At 42.2% G+C, this 21,788-nt stretch overlaps 1 protein-coding gene across 1 annotated transcript in view; it reads left to right on the top strand.

Annotated features, from left to right (window-relative positions):
- Window positions 1-19,447, top strand: part of PEPD (peptidase D) — a 134,663-nt gene extending 115,216 nt beyond the window's left edge. Inside the window, exons 14-15 of the mRNA XM_062007912.1 lie at window positions 10,492-10,683; window positions 18,769-19,447. Coding sequence (XP_061863896.1) covers window positions 10,492-10,683; window positions 18,769-18,918 — 342 coding nt within the window. The 3' untranslated portion in view covers window positions 18,919-19,447. The remainder of the gene's footprint in view (window positions 1-10,491; window positions 10,684-18,768) is intronic.
- Window positions 19,448-21,788: the final 2,341 nt, after the last annotated feature.

The raw sequence follows: 21,788 nt of genomic DNA, 5'->3' as shown, positions 1-21,788 counted from the left end.
ATTTAAGCCTGTCTTTTTCTGGATGTGATTATTTATGCAGTTTACTTTAAGGGAATCTCTAAGTTCAATAAAACAGAAAGTGCTTTTGGGGAAAAGTCAACTGATGCTGCCCTTTGGGCATTCTCAGTCTGTTCGGTTTCTACATGAGTCACTGCTGTAACATATATCACTCAAGCATACCCTATGTTGTGGCAGAGAGCATCCCAGTCTACCTGAGACCTGTAGTGGGCCAAATCACCTGCTCCATTCCAAATATGAGACAACAGTGAGAGCTCACTGCTCATCTGGGCTAGTAAGTCCCAATGGCTGTGTCACATGGAAATAAGCTAGATCAAAGTTCCTGTCTTGAACTTTGATCTCCAGTGGGCACCAATGTAGATGTGTTGTAGATGTGTTGTGAGAACAGAAAGAAAAAAATATATCAAGTCTTCTAGTCTTTGCAAATGTGAAAGCATAATGCCTTGTATTCTGAGTTTCTGCAGAAAACAGAAAGTGATTGTCTTTTTCCTTGGATTAACATGGAAACATGCAGTCTGAAAGCAGAATGGGTAAAATTCTGTAACTAATGAATGACAAGAGGTTTGCAATGATATTAGAAAAAAAATCACTAAGGGGAATTGAACTTAAGGTTTTTAATAAAGAAAGACAGTTTACAACAACTTCGGAAATATTTTAGAAGCATTTTCTATGTTATGTTTTGGTTATTTGAGGCTGATTGTTCAAGGGTATTCAGTTATACAGTATGAAAATAGATTGTTTGCCTTCTCTCTTATGTAAGATGTTCTTTTACAAGAACCTGAAAAAGAAACTTTTTAGGTAAGGTTTAAGTATATTTTGAAGCAGGTTCATGTTGGGTGAACAGACTGTAACACCTTCTATTGCTAGGTTTGCTTTTGCAGGCAGGGAAGAAACAGTATATAGTATTTGAGCGTGTTTGTTATGTTCACAGTATAATTATTGTTGAGAGACAACACTGTGATGACAATGAATTGGCATCAGCTACTAAACTTATATAGAATACAAATGAAACAAAAATCAAAAGCCAACCCTATTCTGATTTTAAGGTTTCTTCACTAGCTAATACAGAAATGATGGATGTTTGTCCTTCTGTCTGTCCCAAGTGCATTCTCACTATGTACAAATAGAGGCGTTCAGCAAAGCACAAGGGATGTGATTGCTTGGAGACTTCATGGACTTAAAAATCCAGCACCCTGATGTTCCCTGCCTTTTTTTAGATTGTTTTCTCTTACGCTGCGAAAAACCTTTCTGAGATCGGTGGACTTAGGTAAACTAGAGCACATGTTCAAGACTTGGTAGGGTAAAGGGATAACTAAATTTTAGGAATAAGTGAGAAGAATTGTGAGAGTAAAAAGTACCGTGCTCAGTTTTTATTTTAAAATGGTATGCTTTGAAAGTTAGAGCGAGAACTTTAATTTCAACAGAGATTTCCAGATTCATATCTGTTAAAATTTTCTGGTCTGTTATATAATTTAAGGGTTATTTTTTTCAGAAAACAGACAGACCTATCCACAATTTTGGTAGAGAAGTGTCTTATAAATCAAAATGGACATAGGGATTTTATTGTCAAATGAGTTAGGCTCTGATTTCACACTTAATTTGTGTAAAAATACCAGAGCTCTATGCAGACAGGGAATTTAATACCCACAGATATCTACATTATTTGTTTATGGAAACGTGCAACTGCTTTCTTACATTATTTGCCTGGCTAATTTAATTTCAAAATCCAAACTAACAAATGCTAAGTGACAAATTTCCTGAATGGGGGGGAAGCATGTATGTGAGCTCACAAATAGCTAAAGTCCTGTATTTGCATATAAATTGTGCATGTAAGTGGATGTGTGGCATCAGTTTAGTTTGAAAAAAGTTGAGTTTAGGGTTCAGCAGAAGAGCAGACCCTTTAAACTCTGCAGTATTAATTCCACCTCTGTTGGATCCATCACTTCTCTCTAAGCCAAAGCATGAGGCTCTTTATGTTGGGCCATTTGACTAACGTGAGGTACCTGAGCACTGGAGCACCTGACAATGGAAAACCCACATCAAAAGCCTGTTAATGGGGTGAACCTTCATTAGGCTTCTCTGGGCTTGAAGCTGTAAGGGGAGGCACAGTCCCAGCCTGCAGCAGGAGGGAGCCGTGAGCCTGTGGGGCCAGGGAGGCACTGGAAGGCTTCAGGGGATGGGATTATCCCCAGGTAAATCAAACGTGAGCAACTGGGCACCTCTCATATGAGTATGATATGTGTCTCTATTAAATGGGAGGGGGTTTATATATACCTCATTGTTTCTTAAGAAAACATATTTTGAAGACCTCTAGTACACTGTGGAGTGATTTGTGTGTGTGTGTGTACGTGTTTTACATGTTTACCAGCTAGCAAGATTTTCACAAGGAATTTCATAAAGCCATTTGTGTATTTATTGTACGCTGAGCCCATGCCTGTAGTATCATGCTCTTTTTTCCTAGCTGGTTAAGAAGCAAGTTATTTGCTTTTGGCTGAGGGAATTTCTGGGAGTATTACAAAGGATTTTTTAAAAATAAAAACTTTCCAAGTGGATATTATTCCATTATTTTTCCTCAAGTGTAAACAGTTACATTTGGAATAATACAATAAGCTTTAATTTCCTAATTTTTATCCGTCACAAAGTTTCGTGTGTTCCAAAAAAACTATTTCCAGACATTGTTAGCTTAGATTAGTTATTCATTAGTAGCCAAAGATTTCTTTTTTCAGTATTGGCAATAATAAGTTTTCATCTTTTCCAGTAAGCTGCTTTCACATGCTGCATTGAATAAGCACTTTCTTCCTCTTCCACAAACCCTATACAAACCTTGAACATTATCTGCAAAGGATACTCTGGGTTATTAGAAAAGCAGAACATTTCCCTGCCTTTTTGAGTTGGGGTTTGGGTTTGGTTTTTGGGGTTTTTTTACTGTGATAAAGGATAATTGGATTTGGCCAGCAATAAATGCAACTTAGCAACTGTGTTTAGGGTAAGGTTTTTAAAAGGCCATAACCACCAGTTTCCCACTGAAGGACATAAGTAAATGTCCTGATTTTCGGAAGTACTCAGCAGTCAAGAGCTCCCTGGGGAATAAGGTCTCCTGCAGTGTACCGTGGTATTCCTTGCAGGGAAGCTGAGCATCGAATACTTCTTTGAAAATCTGTCTTGCTTCTTTTAAGGGTCTAACTACAACTTGAGCAGCTCTGAAAATTCAGCCCCAGTGGTACTAATCACTTCAGAAAATCTGGCCCTTAGTCAGACACAGCTAGCTTCAAAGGGTGAAAACTCCACTGGGCTTAGCTTCAGCTGCAAAATTTAATCATGGAGATGGTTTTCCCACAGTCTTTCATTTGTTTCTGGGTAAATTCGATATGGGATATAAATGAGGGTTTGTGCCTGTTGCAATGAAGAAAATGTGGTAGGTGATCCCAAATTTTCAGACCCTGAGGTAGATGGAGCTGAAGTTTTCATTTCAATCTAGGTTCTGTGTCTCTAGATGCTTGAGTTGATTCAATTTCATGTTATATTAATTGACTGTAAGACTCTAAAGAGCTAAGTACATTTGATGACTTTCTATAATAATAAGCTAGTTAATTTAAGTTAGGTTAATAACTACTGTGATTTAACATCTTATGAATTAAGAATTTCGTTTTGTTTTGTCTTTTAAAATTACAAGATTTACCTCAAAGTTTTCATTCAGTTCTCATGCAAAGTTGATCTTTTTATTGCTATCCTGCATCAGCAAAGTAAGATTAGAAGTTTGTTTTGATCCTGGAGTTATCCTTGTCCTTCCATACTCAAGGAACATCTCTGCTGCTCGGAGTTGTGTGCAAGCTGCATCTGGCTTTAACAGCAATCTTGCTTCCAGATCCCAGATGACTGTCTGGAGATTTAAGTCACCAAGCCTGCTAGAGAATACAGGAATAATCTTGTTCCCTTTCCTGTTCTGGCAAAAATTATTTTCCTTATGTATCCTACTTTATGCTGAAGCAGATTTCAATTTTTTGTGGTTAGCATTGTAAGTGATGCATTAATGTTTTTTCCTTTAAGAAACAGAGGGTGAGGTGAATTTACCCAGAAGCCTAAAGCTGTTATTTAAAGCCCCAGTGATGCAAATTGCTAAACTTGGTCATAACCTTGCAAAGCCTTGCTCTAGCTGTACATACCCAGGACCTGCAAATGGGAAGTGACCTGTGTGATAGGTGCTTCTATGAGCAAAAAGGGCCTTTCACCAGTTTTAGCCCTAGGTTTCATTCTTGGAAGCGATTGTACACCTTGAGAAAAGAGAAGGTGCTTCATGGGGTCCCCATGAATCACTTCCTTTTTGGTTCTTTGAATCCCTGTACAGCAGAGCTGTGTGGTTGTGCAGACCATTGAGCAGGCAGAGTGCAGGCAAGAAACATATTGGTGAAGCCTTTCAATTCTACAGCATTCCTGTGCAGAGCAACACTGAAATCCACAGCGTTTATTGTTTTCTTTTGGGTCAAACACCGACCTGTAGCTTAAGGTTCTCCTGTGGGAATCTCCCTCCCAGAGATCTCCAGTTCTTCTTACTCTGCTGCAGCATCTTACGTGTGCTCAACAAAAAAGTGATTGGCTCCCAGCAGCTTTTGTCTGTGAGGCCAGGTATTTATGGGAGCTTAGGACTTGAGCAGAGGTGGAAGAGAAGGGAAGTGTTGTGTCAGTGCAGTGCCGTGCTGCAGACAATGCCCTGCCATATCCCAGGGTTTCCTTCCCCCTCTGAGAAAGAAAGTATCATGTACTAGGGGTTTTTTTTGTTTCTTGGTTTAGGTTTCATTAGTTACGGTTAATTTTTTAAAGGAGATACTAGTTTTCCCTGTTGAAGCTTGTTGCAAAAGACTTTGTGTGCTAGGAGAATTTTATCTGAATATTTATTGAAGTTTCTGGCAGAGACTAACAGAGCTTGTGTTTCTGAACAATTCATTCTAGGTGCAGGAGGAGAGAAAAATCAAAATAGTCCAGTTTTGCTTTGAATTATAAGTAAGGTATTAAAAGTATCATAGGTATGCTTTAGGAGTTTTGCTGTGCAATTTCCACTAATATTAGTATCAAAAGATCACAAAAGAAAAAGCTGTTTCATTGAATGCCATTGCCTGTTCATGCTTTCTGTGTGTCACAAGACCTGTCCTTTAGATTTTAAATGCTTCTTGTCATTGATCTCAATTTAAAACAGTGTTGCTGGTAGCTTTTGCAATTCTTTATCTCATGTCTTTAAAATTCTCTATCTAAACATTCTCCTCATCTTCCAGGTTTATGTTACAGTTGTCAACTTGCTGATTTTTACTATGTGCTATTTCTTTTCCTACTCGGGGTTAGGTTTTAAGAAAAAAAAGAAATATATAATCTGTGTGTTTTATTATTTCCATTACGATAGCAGTGGAGCTTGGTGACATCTGAGGGTAAAGGAGCAACAATGACATGGGAAATTATGTTCAGAACCACACTGTAGTGATGGATTAAAATTCAGCCCTATCTGACTCAGCAGGCAGCAGTGCCTCAAATACGTGGCAGGTGATTCTTCTTCATTCCCTGCAGTAACAGAGAAGTTATTAGGTACCTTAAACCTGATACAACAGTTAAAACCTAGGAAAAGACAAAAATGTTTCAAATAAAAATAGCCAGTTAAACATCATGTGCCTTCCAGTCCCCCAATATTAACTTTGAGCTGTGTCCCAAAAGCTCCAGCTAGTAATTGGATTCTCCTGTAGAAAAGGAAGCTTTGACTTGCAAATGGCACCAGTGGTATGTGATGCTTGGGGCATCTTCTCCTGTAACCTGCTGCTGATTTCAAAGTCGAAGACTGAGGAGCAGTTCCTTCAGGTGACTATAGGCAGCTCAGGCTTCTGGGGAAAAGTGGGATAGATTATATAAACTAGTCTTCATTAGTAGCACTCAGCAAGAGAAACAAGGGCTTAAAGAGAAGGGATCAGGAGACAAGTGAAATGGAATTCAAGACTTTCATTAGTTGCACAGCACTCTGTTCGTTTTACAATAAATGAGATAATTACAAGTTGGATATATGCAGTGGGAGAATACGGAAGAGTGAAAGGGCTGAGATTTCACTTCAGTGTTGATTTCATGTAATCTAAATGTAATGTTAGTATTCTGACTAATTTAAATGCTTGATTGCACTTAGCTTGGTAAAATGATTAGGACTTTGCCGTACTGGATGTGGTCCAACTGGGACAGGCTGTTTGACAGGCTTAAAAATGTTCTGTGACAATTTAGCTGGGAAAAAGTACCACAAACTAGTTTGTGTTGGTACACGAGTCTTTTACTGTGGTTCAGTATTTGCAGTTATGAATATCTTTGGTGATCTCTGCTGTGGCCATGTTTTGATGCCATTGCTGGCTTTAGTAAACTTCTGGGTGATGCCAACTAAGCATTTCAGCCCCTGGTTTCAGGGGGGAGGGTGTCCCTGCATCTCTAGCTTGTCTAATGGCCCGTGGGCAACAACCAGCCAGCACAGAGACATCACCTGTGGTTTTCTTCTCTCCTGATCCAAAGACAGACACAAAATCAGGCCCTCACAGGTGGGCCTGGAACTATTTCTGCTTCTAATTGCTGTGCCTGGTAGCCGATGTCTGTGGGATGAGATCCAGCATGACACACGTTGCAGTTCTTCCATGGAAAAAGCAATGTATACACCCATCAACTGTTGAGTTGCTTAGCAGCAGACAGCAATTCATCCTTATAGTGAGGTATACTGCAGATATTGCAATTTCTAATCTTCCACAGGCATTTTTTTGGGAGATAGATATATTTGCATACTTCCTGATTCCTCACTTATTCCAAAAATAGATATCTATTTTGTATTACTGCACCCTTAATTTGAACTTTTATTTTGCTTACATAGTAATGAAATCTAGTTTACATAATAATTCTTTTGTTCCCTTGACAGTCCTTATTGCCTAGACATGCTGTTTTTTGTTACCTTACATGAACCATTAATTGGAATCTGATGTTCTTGGCAGGAGTACAGTCACAAATGACAGTGTCGTACATCTGTGCTTACTGTGAGAGGAGTGTCTCAATTTTAAAATGTGAGCAGAACCTCCAAATAAAATCAGTCTTAGTAAACAATTTCAGATATAGTCTGTTGTTGCAATATACAGGAAAATAAACAATTCTTCAAAAAGTAATTTTCGCAGAATATCACTGAGAGTCTCTTTTTAGGTGCCTAGGTATTAATATTTCATAGATTATTCTCTACACTTCTTTGAGCAAATGACCAGCTTATGCTTTACAGTGTTACAGCACTGAGTGCGACAGGGTCCTGTTCCATGGCCAGGCCTCCAGGATATAACAGTAAATAAAAGGAGATATCCACACAGCTGCTGTGCCAGCATTCACATTTTTTACTCTTCATTTAATCTAAGTACAAAACAACATCATGGTTATTGTTGAAAACAAGGCATTAATTCTTTAGCTGCAAAATACTGGGAAGTTTCCTCCTTACAAAGAAGAAAATCCATTAAAGGCAGGAGTTTCATACCAATGAATGACAGTGCAAGACTTTGCTGCCAACAGGGTTTGACTTGGTGGAAAATGGCAATGTCCTTGTTTCAGACCTGTCACTTTTTGTTTGGAGGGTGGTGGTGTTTCAATCGCTAAAAAAATCCTCAGTTTGTTCTAGTTTTCATAAACAACTGAAGCAGACTGAGAGCTGAGAACTGTCAGCTCCTTGATGGCTGTGGTGAATACCAAGACAGTCATGAGTGTCATTTGGGATGCTAAAGCCATCATTTAATGTGCATTTTAATCAGTGCATTTCTCAAAAGATGGGATTTTGTCATCTCCCTGATTTGATCACCTTCCCCATTCAGCTCGTTCCCTGTCCCAGTTCATGTCGTCCTTCAGCCTTGGACCAACTGGGACTGGGGCTGATCTCTGCTCAGGCATGGCCACGTACATAGGATAGCCAGAACCTATCTCTCTCTTCATTGACCCACTGGTGTCCTGCTTGCTGTCTTTGAAAAGCTGAGCAGTGTTACCCTTTCTCTAAAAAGCCCCTTAGAGATGCTCTCATAGAAGAGACGTAGCTGCTGCCGTTTACACAGTGACTTCGGTGGCTGCAAAATCCAAAGATCTGGAGATGAAATCGATAGCCACAATAACCTAGAGTTGAGGTAGGATGGGGAGAATATTAAAAAGACCTCAAGGGCCCACCACGCATTGCTGACAGCCTGGGGAGGCTGTGAAGGAACTTTCCAAATGTGAATCCACAGGTCTTGCTCCTCAGATGTAATTGTGTTACTAACTTCTTGAAGGATGTACTAAAAGGAGAATCAGAGTCCAAGCAGAGGTATCTGAAGTGGGCATCACTTCATCGTCACACCTGGCTGCAAACCTCATTTGTTTTAAGAAGAGGCAAAAAAATGCAGATGCCGTGCTGGGTCTGCCTCCAGAGGATGTTTGCCATTGTTTTCCTCGCTGCACATTCATCTCTCTAGCATCTGTCTTGGATTGACTGCTTCAGAAGAAGGCATTTACAAGTAGAATTGAAGTGAAGTATACTTAAAAGCCAAATATGGGTTGTTTGTTGTAAAGCAGCCGATAGATAGTTGGCAAGACACCAAAAGGTCCAGACACTAATCTAATTGTTTACAGCTCATGGCGAGATTATTCCACAAGATCGGATGCCCTCATTTTCTTTACACATTACAATGAATGTGTGAGATGCCAAACCCCATGGGGCAGCAGCAGAGAGAAAAATGGCTCCATTTCAGTGCAGTTATTGTTTCAAGTTTGGAAATACATTGATCCTCTTTGAGTTTTGATAAGAATATAAATGTAAAGTGCCTTGCTAAATATCAGAGTATTCTTGTTTCCAGGCCTCAGTAAAACAAAATCATGGGAGTTTTTTTTATTTCAGTGTAATATTATGCTCTGCAAAATTGAGATCAAACACATGAAATAAAATGTATGGAATGAGCATATGTGAAATGTGAAAATGGACAGGATGCCCTTGTTGGCTTGGGAGGGCAAGCAACTGCTCCAGAAAATGGGCAAACCTACCCATGGGTGTCCAGGGTGGTGACCTCTGAAAATCTTGGCTGCTGTAAGTTGCCATGCATTGGAACAGAAAGGAAAGAAGCAACACCAGTGTTGCTTGGGTGGCTGGTGAGAATGGAACAAACACCACCGAGTAGCTGTTGTAAGCAGGGTTTCTGTGAAATAGGCTTTCTCTTAGCTGAAAGTGGAGCTCAGGATGCTGTGGGACTCTATACACTTTGAAGATTCGGTGATTCAGAATGCTTCAGTAAAACAAGAACACGGGTGATGTGCAGGGTGTGTTCCTGCCTTGCCCCCTGCACTGCCTGGTGGGAGTGCAGGAGCCAGGCCACGATGCCCTGGACGAGCACTTTGTCCAGGAGAAAGCAGGTTCCATCCTTCTGATACCAGTTACACTGCTAATGATCCTGAAAGGAGTTGCCTCTTCTGCTGGAAAGGAAAACCACTGTGGCTTTCACCAGAAGCAAGGTTTGGGAATGCTACCTGGAGACCAGGTACATAACACCATGGTCCTGCAGGCCTGTTACCTTTCTGACGTACAGGCTGAGTGGGAAAGTGTTCGTGATCAAAGTGTGTGTGTTTCCAAGCTGGTGGGCCTGTGAGATGTTTTACTGGTCATCATGATATTTTGTTGATGACATTTTGCTACAGTTGCAAAGAAGTCTCAAAAAGCTAATGGGATTGAGATATATTTATTCTGATGTTGCAATACCTGGCACATTTGGGGGAAGAAAATTAATATCCTGAACTAGTCTTTGCAGTGTTTCTAATTCCTTGACTAAGCACGTCCTCATATATCATTTTACTTTACCAGCTTTTGGGAAGAAGAGAATGTTTTGCTAGTCAGGACTTGTTTTGACTTAGTTTTTAATAATATCAGTCAGCACCATGTTGCCTGAAAGTCTGAATCTGACAAAAGTTTAGTTTTAAATGGGCTGCTTTTATGAGGTCATGTGTAGACTTATTGCTCCTGAATCAAGATTATGAATGTGTAGTTTTCAGAACACTCAGTGAGAATAAGCATTTGCATATCCTTGGAGAAATTGGTCTCTCCTGCATAGTTCAGCCATGATGTGGAAGGGCCATTTCAAGATTTGCATGTTGCTTAAATATCGTACTTTGCATGGGAGAGTTTAGAAAGAAATAATACAATTCTTTTTTCTCCATAATGCAGTATTTCTCCCAAGGTAGAGAGTGACAGTACCAAGCATACCCAAAGCTAAGATTTCTGTGGTGCAAAAAACAGTTTGGGTGTTGAGTTGAAAGCTGGTTGTGGCTGTACGGGAGGGACTGATGAGGGACAGGTAACTGTAGAGCACAGTTTCAGTCCTCTGCTTCCTGATTATTTTTGGTATTTTGGGTCTGTTTTTGGAGCAGACAGCATAGGAGGGTCACCCCAGATTGCTCTTCTGTCTGTTAGAACCAGTGCTCGTTCCGCAGGGAGTGGAGCGCATTGACGTGCCGGGGCTGAGGAGCCTGCGCACTGCCCGCAGCCTGGAGCAGGGCATGGTGCTGACCGTCGAACCAGGCATCTACTTCATCGACCACCTCTTGGACCAAGCCCTCCGTGACCCTGCACAGTCCTGTTTCATCAACAATGATGTCCTGCAGCGCTTCAGAGGATTTGGTGGGGTGAGTAATTCTTAACTGGATGGTTTTTTTGGATATTGATTTTCCATTTGTTTGCCTTTACTTTGTACTTGAGAAGAAATACTTTGGAAATCGTAATGTATTGCACATAGGACTGTTCTGAGGCAGCACTTGGACCATTTGACCCTGCAGACAAACTGAGGGAGTTTTGCTATTTTAAAATGCTATTTTATGCTTGTGATATCTGATTAACCATAGACCCATGTTTTTCCATTGCTTGAAATACCTTCTGTCAGCACTGTACAGTGACTTGCCAAGTAGGTGTTTTGTCTTATGTGTGAAACACGGATGTTATGAAATACGAGACCGAGATCCATATTCCAGAGTTAGCTTCTTTGACAGCAGCACAGTTCGGTGCTCCCTCCCAGGGCAGAAGAGCCTGATGCTGTTTAAATCAGAAAGGCAGTAGAGAAAAACACCAATAATTGGCTGTTACTGGAATATTGCCAGAGCAACACAAACCTTCCCTGTTTTCCAAGTGAATGACTGATGATCTCCCTGAGCCCCCGTGCTCAGCGCATCGTGCTGCCCACTCGGACAGTGGTGTGCATGGGGCAGTTTGGCTGCCTCAGGAGGTGGTCACAGCCGGGGTGATGCTTCCCATGTGAGCAGCTGCTGTGCAAGCAGAGGCACCTTGTTTCTCTACGTTCTCCGGGGCACATTTCCCATTCAAAGCCACCGCCCTCACTGAGTGTTCAGCAGTTGCAGTGGCTTCCAGTGGGTTTTCATTTGGGCAGGGCAAGCATTTGAAGGGTGCTGCATTGTTCTCCAAGCTTCCGAATTCATGCATAGAGAAGATAAAGCAGACAGCCACAGTGCCCCATCCTCCTCATGGCTTTTCTGCTAAGTCTCAGCAAAGCTAACAATCATTGGCAATGGCAGCAATTTTCTGGTATGAAAAGTCACTCATTAGGAATTGTCTGCTGCTGCCATCGACTAATTTATCACTGTATGCCAGCCATGAGAGGGTAATTACTGTAATGCTTTTGGTCTGAGCTGGCTTTGAACCACCAGCCCCAACAGGAACGTTGTGTGTGCCATCACTAGTTGTGTGAGGCAGCCGTGCTGCTGGGCAGCTGCCTGTGGAGGCTCCCCATGTCATGTCTGTGCAGCTTTATCGAGAGTCGTGGGACTTTACAGGTATTTCATTCACTGCTGAGGTTTGGGACATTATCTGTTTCTGTGTTTTTCTTTATCAAGACTTGCCAACCAGCCAACTGAGATAGTGGTGAATGAAAGGCAGCTAGCTCTGCCTTTTCTAACTGTGAGCACATTCTATATGGTATCATGCACTGAAGCGTATTTTATAGGAATGCTGTAACACACTTCATAGCTTGACACCACAACAAACCCAGGTTTAACTGTCTTCACTTTCCTTGTAAACACTCTGTGGGAGTTTTTCGGCAGTTGAATTGATTCCTGGTGAGCTTTCTCTGGAAATGCTCAGCAATGTCTGTGTTTTTCCATGACTTGTTGTGAATGCCTGCTCCAGCTCTGCAGCTTGAGGCTTGTACATGGCTCACCTGCTGCCTGTGTTTGTGTGGAATAGGAATGACAGCACAGGATCTCTACTTTGGTTGTAAATATCTGGATCAGACACTTTTGTTCCGAAGATTTCAAGCAAAGTCTAACTTTCTCCCCTGTTTTTTGCTTAGCTTCCTGTAATGATGACTTGTAAGGAGAGCTAGCCAACAAGCTTTGCTCAAAGGGGGAGCTGCCCAAAAACGATTGAGCAAAAATCTAAATCTCCAGTCCCCCTGTGAACAATACATTTTACTTAGAGGGGGAAAAAAAAATACACAAATACTCTGAGCCAGATGTTGTCACTTGATTTTGTCCAGGAGAAGAAAAGAAATAAAATGTGAGACTGAAGTACATATGAATATTTCTGAATTCTACACAGAAGCTGAATTATAACACAACCAAAATTATTTTTTCCATTTTTACAATTATAACTTGATTCTGCCTAAATTGGAGATGCAATTTGTGCATTGCTTAGTTATCTGCATGCTGGTTCATTCTTGTTTACCCAAAATGAGTGAGTATTTCTCTCAAAAGCATGTCAGAAAACTTTATCTCTACATGATTAAAAATGATCTTGTCAAGCCCAGTTTTTGCTGGCAAATATTAATAGTACAGGGACTAGTAATGGTGTCGGTTCTGTCTCTAGAGCTTACTACAGCCAGTCCAATCTTCCTTTAATTTTGAAAGAAAAATGCATTCTACAAAAGGAAATAAGTAGTCCATTTCCCTCTGCAGAGCTCAGCTCTAATTAAAATGTTCTTCATTTAGTTTAGTTTCATTCACTTCAAAAATGAACTTAGATTAACCAAAGTAACACCACTGTAATTCTGAGTACGACTGTCTGCACAGTGGATTTGTGGATTTTAATGAATTCACCTTGAATTCATGTCTTTTGGAAGCTCTGGATAATTCTCTTGATTGTGGCAACTCTCTGCATTGAGAAGAAAAGCTCTTTGGCCATGTCAAAAAGGGAAAGACTGTGGCTATTTATTGTCATTCATGCTGCCTAGTATTAGCCATAAAGAGATTGTGAAAGGAGCAAGAACAGGAAAGAATGAGAGACGAGAGGAGTTTTTCCCTCGCGCGCTGTGCGTTGCTGCAGGCGTGCGGGCCTGTGCTGCAGGCAGCAGCACACACTCAGAGCCGGCCTGTGGGCAGCCCAGCCTGCCTCCTGTCCCACAGGCATACAGCCTGCGTGGCTGTGCCTGCTGCATGGGGACCTCAGCATTTGGGCTTTTACCAGATAAGAGCTGTTCTGGGCCAAACACAGGTCCCTCTGGAGGGATGCAAGAAGTTTTGCTGGGGTGTCTGCTTTTGAGAGCACGGGCTGCCCTGTCTGGAGCCCTAAACTCTGTACTTGACAGCTGTTGAGTTCAATCCTTCACTATCTTCCTCAGCCAATTTTGGGAAGTCATTTAGTCACATGTACTTCAGTTCTCTATCTGCAAAACTAAGGTCCAATCTACTGAGGTCATAAGTTCTGTGGGGCAAGGGCTGCTGTTGGGTGCTGGCGTGGTGCCCGTCCCAGGGCACCTCTGCTCTGCCTGGACTCTGCCCACGCCGCGCTCGTAAACATAGATGTGCAAACAGAGGTACATGTATGCAGTTGTATATATTGCTCAGGAAAAGCAGATGATTCCTCAGGGAAGGGGAAATACTGACTTCAAATGCTGCCCTGTAGGGTTTGACATTGCCATTCTTCATGAGCTGATTACGGATTCATGCAGTTTAGATGAAATTTTCTCAAGGACACAGTAAACACTGTTCAGTCTTTTTCAGTCTCTGTTCAAGCTTTACCTTTCCCTAAGACTTGTAGAGCTAGCATTAGACTTAATATGTGAAAACTCTATGCAACTTAGAAAAAATGCTGAAAGACAGCAAAATGTTAAATACATTATTTTCTTTCATTTGCAGATTTTTCTCATTTAGAAGTTAAATAGATTTACAAAGCCCAGGGCCTTGAAGATCCGCTAGTGCTACAGTATTTTTCAAAACAATAGTGTTTCCCTTACTCGGGAACAAATGTTAAATCCAATAGAAAGCAGGATATTTAATTGCTTCTACCTTTGATTCACAGAGGCATGCAGTTGTTTCTGCCTTGATTTGGGTTATTCTCAGAAGTTTCTGGGTTTACAGTGAATATGTGTTGTGGAATGAAATAGTTTACTAGGCAATAAATATTACACTCTTCTGCTTTTTAACATTTCATATTATGCAGCAGTCATAATGCTACACAGCATTTTTTGGAAAAGTTTTCATTAAAAGAGCAATTGTCATAATGAAATATACAACTTTCTTTAAAGTCCTTGTAAGGAAAAGCGATAGTTGTAGGCAACCCAAGAACAGCAACTAGTTGCTTATAAACCTTCTTTAACTCTTTTCTCTCAAGTTGTATAATTAACATAATTAGGTTAAACTAAGAGCAGTTATTTCTAACCTGTATTTAGCTTCTAGTTTATTGCTTCTTTTTGAGCCTGGATGAAGGGACTGTGTGCCTGAAGCTTCTTTTTCCAGCCATATCAGTTGATCTAATAAAACACACCGTCTCACCCTACTAATCTTCATCTTCTTTTATAAAATGTTTATATATGGACCTTTAAAATAAAGTGTATCTGATCTGAGGATTTGCTTGTGAATAAGAAGAGGGAAGACTGGCAGCATGAGGAGTCATTGTGTAGCACAGAGCCTATTAGCCCCTACCGAAAACATTTTAGCAACAGAAAAGTATCACCACTGACCCTGTAATGTACCAGCCTGTCCCTGGGTTTGATGTGAGAGCAGCTCTATTTCCTAACCAGTCCCCCTGAAATACAGAAGTCAAACCCTGCTTGTGGCAAGTTTGCTCTATTAAAAGTTACTCATGAGTCGATGGTTGAGGCGAAGTGAGTCCATTGGGCTACATGCATCCACCTCTGTAAGATACTAGGTGTAAAACTAGGCACATGGATCCTCTGGCCAGACCAGAGCACGTGTGCTAGTTTACTCTGTGGGGTGGCATCTGTAGCTCATGTCCTGTCATCATTTCCCATGTGTGTCTCCCACTCTTACGATCTTGCAACACTAGCATTTCTACTTTCCACAACCATAACCAAACAAATGCTCAATAGATTAAAAAGTGATCTTTTTTAATCACATCTGGGATCTGTCATTGTGCAAATCTGGACTATTTAAGTGGCCAAAATAGTTTCTTGATTCTCAAAAGCCTTATATATATATCATCATCCAAAAGAAATGAATGAGTGCTACAACCCCCTTCCCTTGGAAGATAACACAGGAGGCTCTGGGGAGCATGACTGTATTAGTAAGTCAGGACAAAGTGCGAGGCTGTATATATAGCTGACAGCAGCCCTGGTGTTTAACCCCTATGCTGTCCTTGGCTGTGCCCGCACAGCCCTGCTTTGGGACAGAGTTGAGTCCATTCAAGCCACATGATGGTCTGCTGCTGGTGTTAGGCAGTTGTGCAATTGGGTCTATATAGGCAGATCATGCTACTATCCTTGATGAGAAAAAGGCATTTTAGGGACAGTCTTGGTATGCCTGGCCACTTCACATTGCAGGAGTGCTTTTGGAAGTATGCCATTGCACACTTGAAAAGCAAAGCCCCCCCTGGGGCATTTGCAGAGCGCTCTGAAAGCTGCTGAACCTCACACCTCAGTTTGCTGTTCCTTTAAGCCATGTCCAATTACAAACCACTCTGTATCTCTGAAACGAGCAGTGGTTTTGAACAAAGAGTCTGCAAACAGGGACAGCTCTGAGAGCAAGTTTCATAACCACTGTCCCCCACTGGGAAAGGCAGTCCCAAGCCAGTGAGCCTCGCCAGGCAGATCCAGCATCTTTTATCCATTTGGACAGCAGACAAGACCAAATACCGGGCTCTCCTGTAGGGAAGGTTTTGCAGGTCCTCTGAAGCTGCTTCTTGCTGCTGCTGAGCTTAAGCTCAGGGTGAAGCTTGGAAGGTGTGAAGGAAAAGAGCAAATGAAAAACATTCCTCCTCCTTGCCTTCCTCTGCACTTTTTTTCAAGCAAAGGAAAACTGTGCACTGAGACTGAAAAGTCTGTCTTCTCTATTATAGCAACCATCCATTTCAGGTGAGATTCATCCAGGCAGAGAAATGGTTAGAGCCTGGAGAAAGAGCTGGAGCTTTCCTAGGACTAATGAGTGAGGCCCGATGAGAGCAGTGGGTCTGTGTGCCTCCAGCTACCTCCCAAAACCCATTTGCAGTTGCTGGTGTGACAGTGCTGGCTCTCCTGCGTTTCACAGCAGTCCACACCTGTGCATTGATTATGTGATCTCCTGACAATGTTTCTCCTATATGATGAGTTGCTGTGTGTGGCATTCAGATTAATGGGTTTCCCCATCCTCCATCATTTGGGAACTCTCAGTTCCCTGGCTTCAGTGGCCCCAGCACCCCCCTGCACTCTCCTCATATCTTCCTTCTCGCCGCCCTCAGCTCTCCCTTCCTGGACTCCTTAGCCAACCCCATCTCTCTGTCAATCCTGACTCGCTCCACTGTATCTTCCCTCAGCTCATTTCATCATGCCAACTCCACTTTCCAGCTCCTTCCTCATCTGAATTTTCTCTTGTGGCCTAGATAGGGCACATCATTGACAAATGCCTTGTCCTATATGTTCTTCCCCCTCCTTCTTAGTCTGACCTTCGTCTGCTCTGCTTTCAGCTCTATCCATCCTCTCAGACTGCTGCATTATTGGTTCAGACATGAAACACTGAACTGGAAAACACCAATATTTTTTTCCTTTTTTTTTTTTTTGCTAACCTTACTGGTTAAGCAGATGAATTGTAGCTGGTACTTCTGTGTGGCAGATACACTGGGGAATTTCAGCTCAAGCAGCTGAAGGTTTGTGAAGCCGGCAGTGCTCAGGAAGAGGCTCTCTCCATAGGCAGAATCAGCTCTAGCTTTGGCTGGTTTCTCCTCTTCTCTCAGACTCACTTTTGCACTAAACAGTTTTATTTTCCACTCAACACTGTGCCCAGCTCCAATTACATTGGTGTGCTTGCCAGCATGATGCTTTGGCTTTAACCATGACACCAGATCCATCCCCTGGGTTCTGGCACTGTCGCAGTGCTTGCCTGATACCAGGAGGTCTTTGGCAAGGGCCGATATACCCAGCCAGGCTGTGGCCAGGCCCAAGACTTAGCAGGACAGATGCTGAGGGCTGCTGTTATGAGACAGAGAGCAGGATTCACCTTTAGATGGAATGCAACCATCTCGTGAATCCTTGGGATTATTTTTTGCTCAGCTAGCTACATTCAAAGCAATGAATCTAAAAACCCACCCTGGTAAAATCTGTTCAAGTGCATAAAGCTGTTCAGTGTGTTGCTGACTTCCTCTGGGCAGCAAGGCACTGGCCTTTCAGGCACACCAAGTGTCAAGAGTCTCACGGCTTTCAAATTTACAGCTGTCTAAATCAAATGTGTGAACTCAATGGAGTTTGTTTATTTAATTCCGCTTTATAATACGCTTAACTTGATACCAAGTAAAATAAATAATCTGGCAAAGACATCATTAAACAGTTTAATAAGGACTGGATGACTCATTTTGTTTGAACAAATAGATTATTTTGCAATCAGAAGTATAAATGTTAACCAGCTTTATTTTTAGTTGAAAATGTCAAGAGGTCAGAAACAATTAAAGGAACTGTAAGGTGGGAGTCCCCAGAGTTTGTGTTCTCTTGGATTTACACCTTACTAAAATTGCTTTTATTGCAGCTTAGCGACTTACTAACATTTTTCTGATAAGATAACGGGAAATGACTGTGTAGGCATATTTACTGGTAAGAGGAGACTAGAGTCAAATAGAAATGGAGCATACTTTTCATTTTAACAGAACAAGAGCTGGAAAACTGAGAGGACCTGCTTTTTCCTTGCATGGTTTGAAATGTAGTGATCGTATTTTAAAAGGAATGTCTGACCTGCTTAGGACAGCTCAAAATTCAGTGTTCTGAATATCAGCTACCAGCTAGTTCATGTTGCAGTTACTCCTCTGACGGTTTATTGTGTTTAGAGAAAAAAGAATGTGACATTTAAGAGCAAAGAGCAGCTCACTGTGGCTTAGCAACAGGAACGCTTTGAGAACAGGCACTTGGGGCATCAGGAGGCACCATTGCTGAGCCTGTCTCTAGCAAGGCTCAATGCAAATTTAGGGGAGAATGTTCCTTTGCTGTTCCTGTTGTCAAGGGTTGACATTTATTGTCCTTGTGCATTTGTGCAGCATAAGCTCACCGAGCAGCATCTCGCTCAGCCCGTCCCGAGGCACCACTCAAGTCACCTGTGAGGCCGCTCTGCCACGGCACCGTGGAGCTTGTGTGGCCCCAGGAGGGTGACAGGGGATAGTGGCCCAAGGGGAGCTGGACCCCAGACAGCCCCGTGCCACAGTGCTGATGGTGACGGGCAGTTCCAATGCTTGCAGCGTGTGTTGCTGTGCCTGGTGTTGCATGAGCACCACCGACTCAAACGCACCTCATGCTCCCACTAACGCTCACAGCCAGCTGGGATACCCTGGTAATCCCATGTTCTCTGTAACAGGTCCGGATCGAGGACGACATCGCAGTGACAGCCAGTGGAATGGAGCTGCTAACATGCGTCCCACGTACTGTTGAAGAAATAGAGGCTTTCATGGCAGAAGGCCAAAGCAGTGCCAAGTCATTTGACTGCCTCTCCACCCAAAAGCAGTAGACTTCAGGATGATACTCGCTGTCTCACACTAATCAGTCATCGTTCTGATTTAATACTGCAGCATATAAAATTAAGTGCATCCAATTCTTAATAGCAAGAGAGGTAGGCAGGCTATTATCCGGAATGATTCATTCACTAAAAATTAAGGTAGAAAGCTTTAGCATTTGATATGCAAGTAACTCAGTGCTGCTCCTTGCAATCAGCAGTTTACATTACCAAGTGCCACCTGAGTAACCCTGCTCCATTATCAGTGGGGCTTATACTTCTGTCAAATCTCAGCTCAGACATATGTTGCAATTAAAGCTGGGTTTTGATGATTGTGACTCTTTAAAATACCAAATGGATTCTCTGAATGCTGTCAGCAGTTGCAGCAATATGAGTTCTTTTTTTTAAACTTTATCACAAGTACGGCAAAAAACACGGAAGAAAAATCATCTGTTCTCAGTAAACACTACGGCACGTCTTTCTTATTTCAGTATCAATGGAGTAAGCAGAATCAGGTTGTCATTAAACATCATCCTTGGCATTACTTATGCTCACAATTTTGTGATCATTATGCTCTTCTGCTCCTGTTCCTGCTTTGTTATCTGACCTTTCTACCACTTAGTGCTCTGGAAATTTTGACCCTTCATTAGCCAGATTTTTTTGCTCTGGGTAGTGGGTGTATTGATCCTTCACACACAGCCCAATGCTTATTAGATTTGTCCATCTATTTTTTTTTCCTTAAAAACACGGATTGCTGTGGTGTTCACAAGCCTCGGAAATTGCCAGAAGGGGAGTCTCTTTGCTTTGGGGCTCAGGGTCATTCAGCAGCATATGCTCTAAAGAATGATAGTTATTTTTAACTGTAGAGTGTTAGCCAGTTTGGAAAGAAATCGTGTAGATTTTATTTGGATACTCCACAAACACATTAATAATGATCATTAAATGATTTTCCATTCATGCAGGATTTAAATTACCCAGAGAAGCCTTTCTTTCCTGTAGGTGTTCAGCAGCCTGCAGGAGAATAAATACACTTCTTGCATCATAAAATAGTGCTAGTTGCTGCAACTACATGAAAATAATCTTGCTCACTTTATGAACACATCAAAACTCCTGTTCAGTCTTCAGGCTCCATTGCACAGTTTAACTGCAAAGCCACTTCAGAACATGTCTCTGCCATGTCAGGGAGAGCTGAAGTCACAGCAGGATGTCAAGGCCTTTCTGGGGCTCACTGCTTGCCAGATGAGCATTTTCCTGCTGTGAAGGGATTGGCTGATGTACGGTCTCAGCTTCTTGGTTCCTTTGCTTACTCCCTGAAGCTGGCACGCAGGCGCTGGGACCAACACAATATGGGCTTGGCTAGTGTCAAAAACTACCATGTTACTGCCTTTGTGCCCCTTACCTGGGACTGGATTTAGGTCTGAATAATTTCCTTAAAAAGTGACAAATGTGTTGCTTTATGGAGAGCTCATTTTTCTACTTGGGTTGATCTGTGTGATAAGAACCTGATCTTTACCATTTTAACCATTCCTAAAAGCTTGGTGGCCCATTGCTAAACAGGAATCTGCATGTGGGAGACTAAGACACCTTCTGAAATGATCCAGGGACTTCATTCCGGATGTTTAATGTCACTTGATTAACAAATAAGCCTATTTACATTTTTTAACGTTTGCTCAGAACTGGTGTGTAAGAGGTAAGTGCGGGAGGTCTCGATGTGAAGGGACGAGGAGAGTGTGAGATCAGCAGCTTGTATGTGCAGCTGTACTAAGGCTTCCTTCTGTGGTGACTGCAAGTCTTATTCTTGTGCAGCAGATATAAGGCTTTGTTTTGGTAGCTTTGCAGACAGGAGAGCACAAAAACTACACTGGCACTGCTCCGGACTTGCCTTCCCCTAAAACATGGCAGGTCTTTTCAGTCTAAGACAGTGCTCGTGGCCTCAGCCTTGTTCCTTCCAGGTCCAAGTGCTTTCCTGTGGCGTGCTCTGAGCACACCCATGGGATCACTCCCTGTTTTGGGCGCTCCGAGACCGGCTGTTGCTGGCACTCAGTAGCACTCACCATTTTAAAATATCACTTTGCAGGTTTTCAAAACAGAAAAAAAAGAGGTTTGGAATCGTTTCAACTGAGCTGTAACCCCAGTCTAGTTAACAGGCCTTTCAAATACTGGGCTCTGCTGCTGCAGAACAGGTCGAGCAATCTGATGTGCTGCAGGAGGCAGAACTGGTTCTGCTTCGACATGTACCAGCGAAGTGCCGCTGCGGCGGTTCCGGGGGAGGCACTCGCTCCCGTCACTGCCTGCTCTGCTCGCTGCTTGCCCCAGACACGGATGTGTTTCAGTCAGGGATGGTGCAGTCTCCCATTTTCCTTCATAACCAGGCCCATGAGCTTGGTGATTATAAATGTAATCCTTCCTTCCAGAAGTTTATTCTGTAATTCCAGTAACTTTTTTACACTTGGGCAAAAAGGGAATTAGAACTTTTTTCTAACCGGGCAGGGCAGGGCAGGGTGCTGGCTGGGAAGGTAGCCTTTAAAAAAAGGCAAAGTGACACTGAAAACACTTAGAATATATTAGTGGGGGAAAATACAGGTTACAGCAAAGTTTCTTTTTTATTGTTAGGATATTTTAGGCTGCTAGGTATCATGTTTTCCCAAATACCTCTTCCCTTTGGTGCAGACTCAAATACAATGGGACGAAAATAACAGAAAGAGTGTGTTACATTGAACAAGCCTGTGTGTTCAGAAAGGTCTGAGCACTTCTGAATTGATGTATTTAAATTGCTTCAGCTCCTTGGGGTTGGATGCACTCTGGATTTATCTGCCATGCCAACCATGCTGCTGCAGCTCCAGGACATAGTTAAAAGTGGTAGAGCATCCTGCTGCTGGTGGAGG

The sequence above is a fragment of the Colius striatus genome, chromosome 14, assembly GCF_028858725.1.
Source record: "Colius striatus isolate bColStr4 chromosome 14, bColStr4.1.hap1, whole genome shotgun sequence".
Lineage (NCBI taxonomy): Eukaryota > Metazoa > Chordata > Aves > Coliiformes > Coliidae > Colius > Colius striatus.
This window is presented reverse-complemented; position numbering and strand designations above follow the sequence as displayed.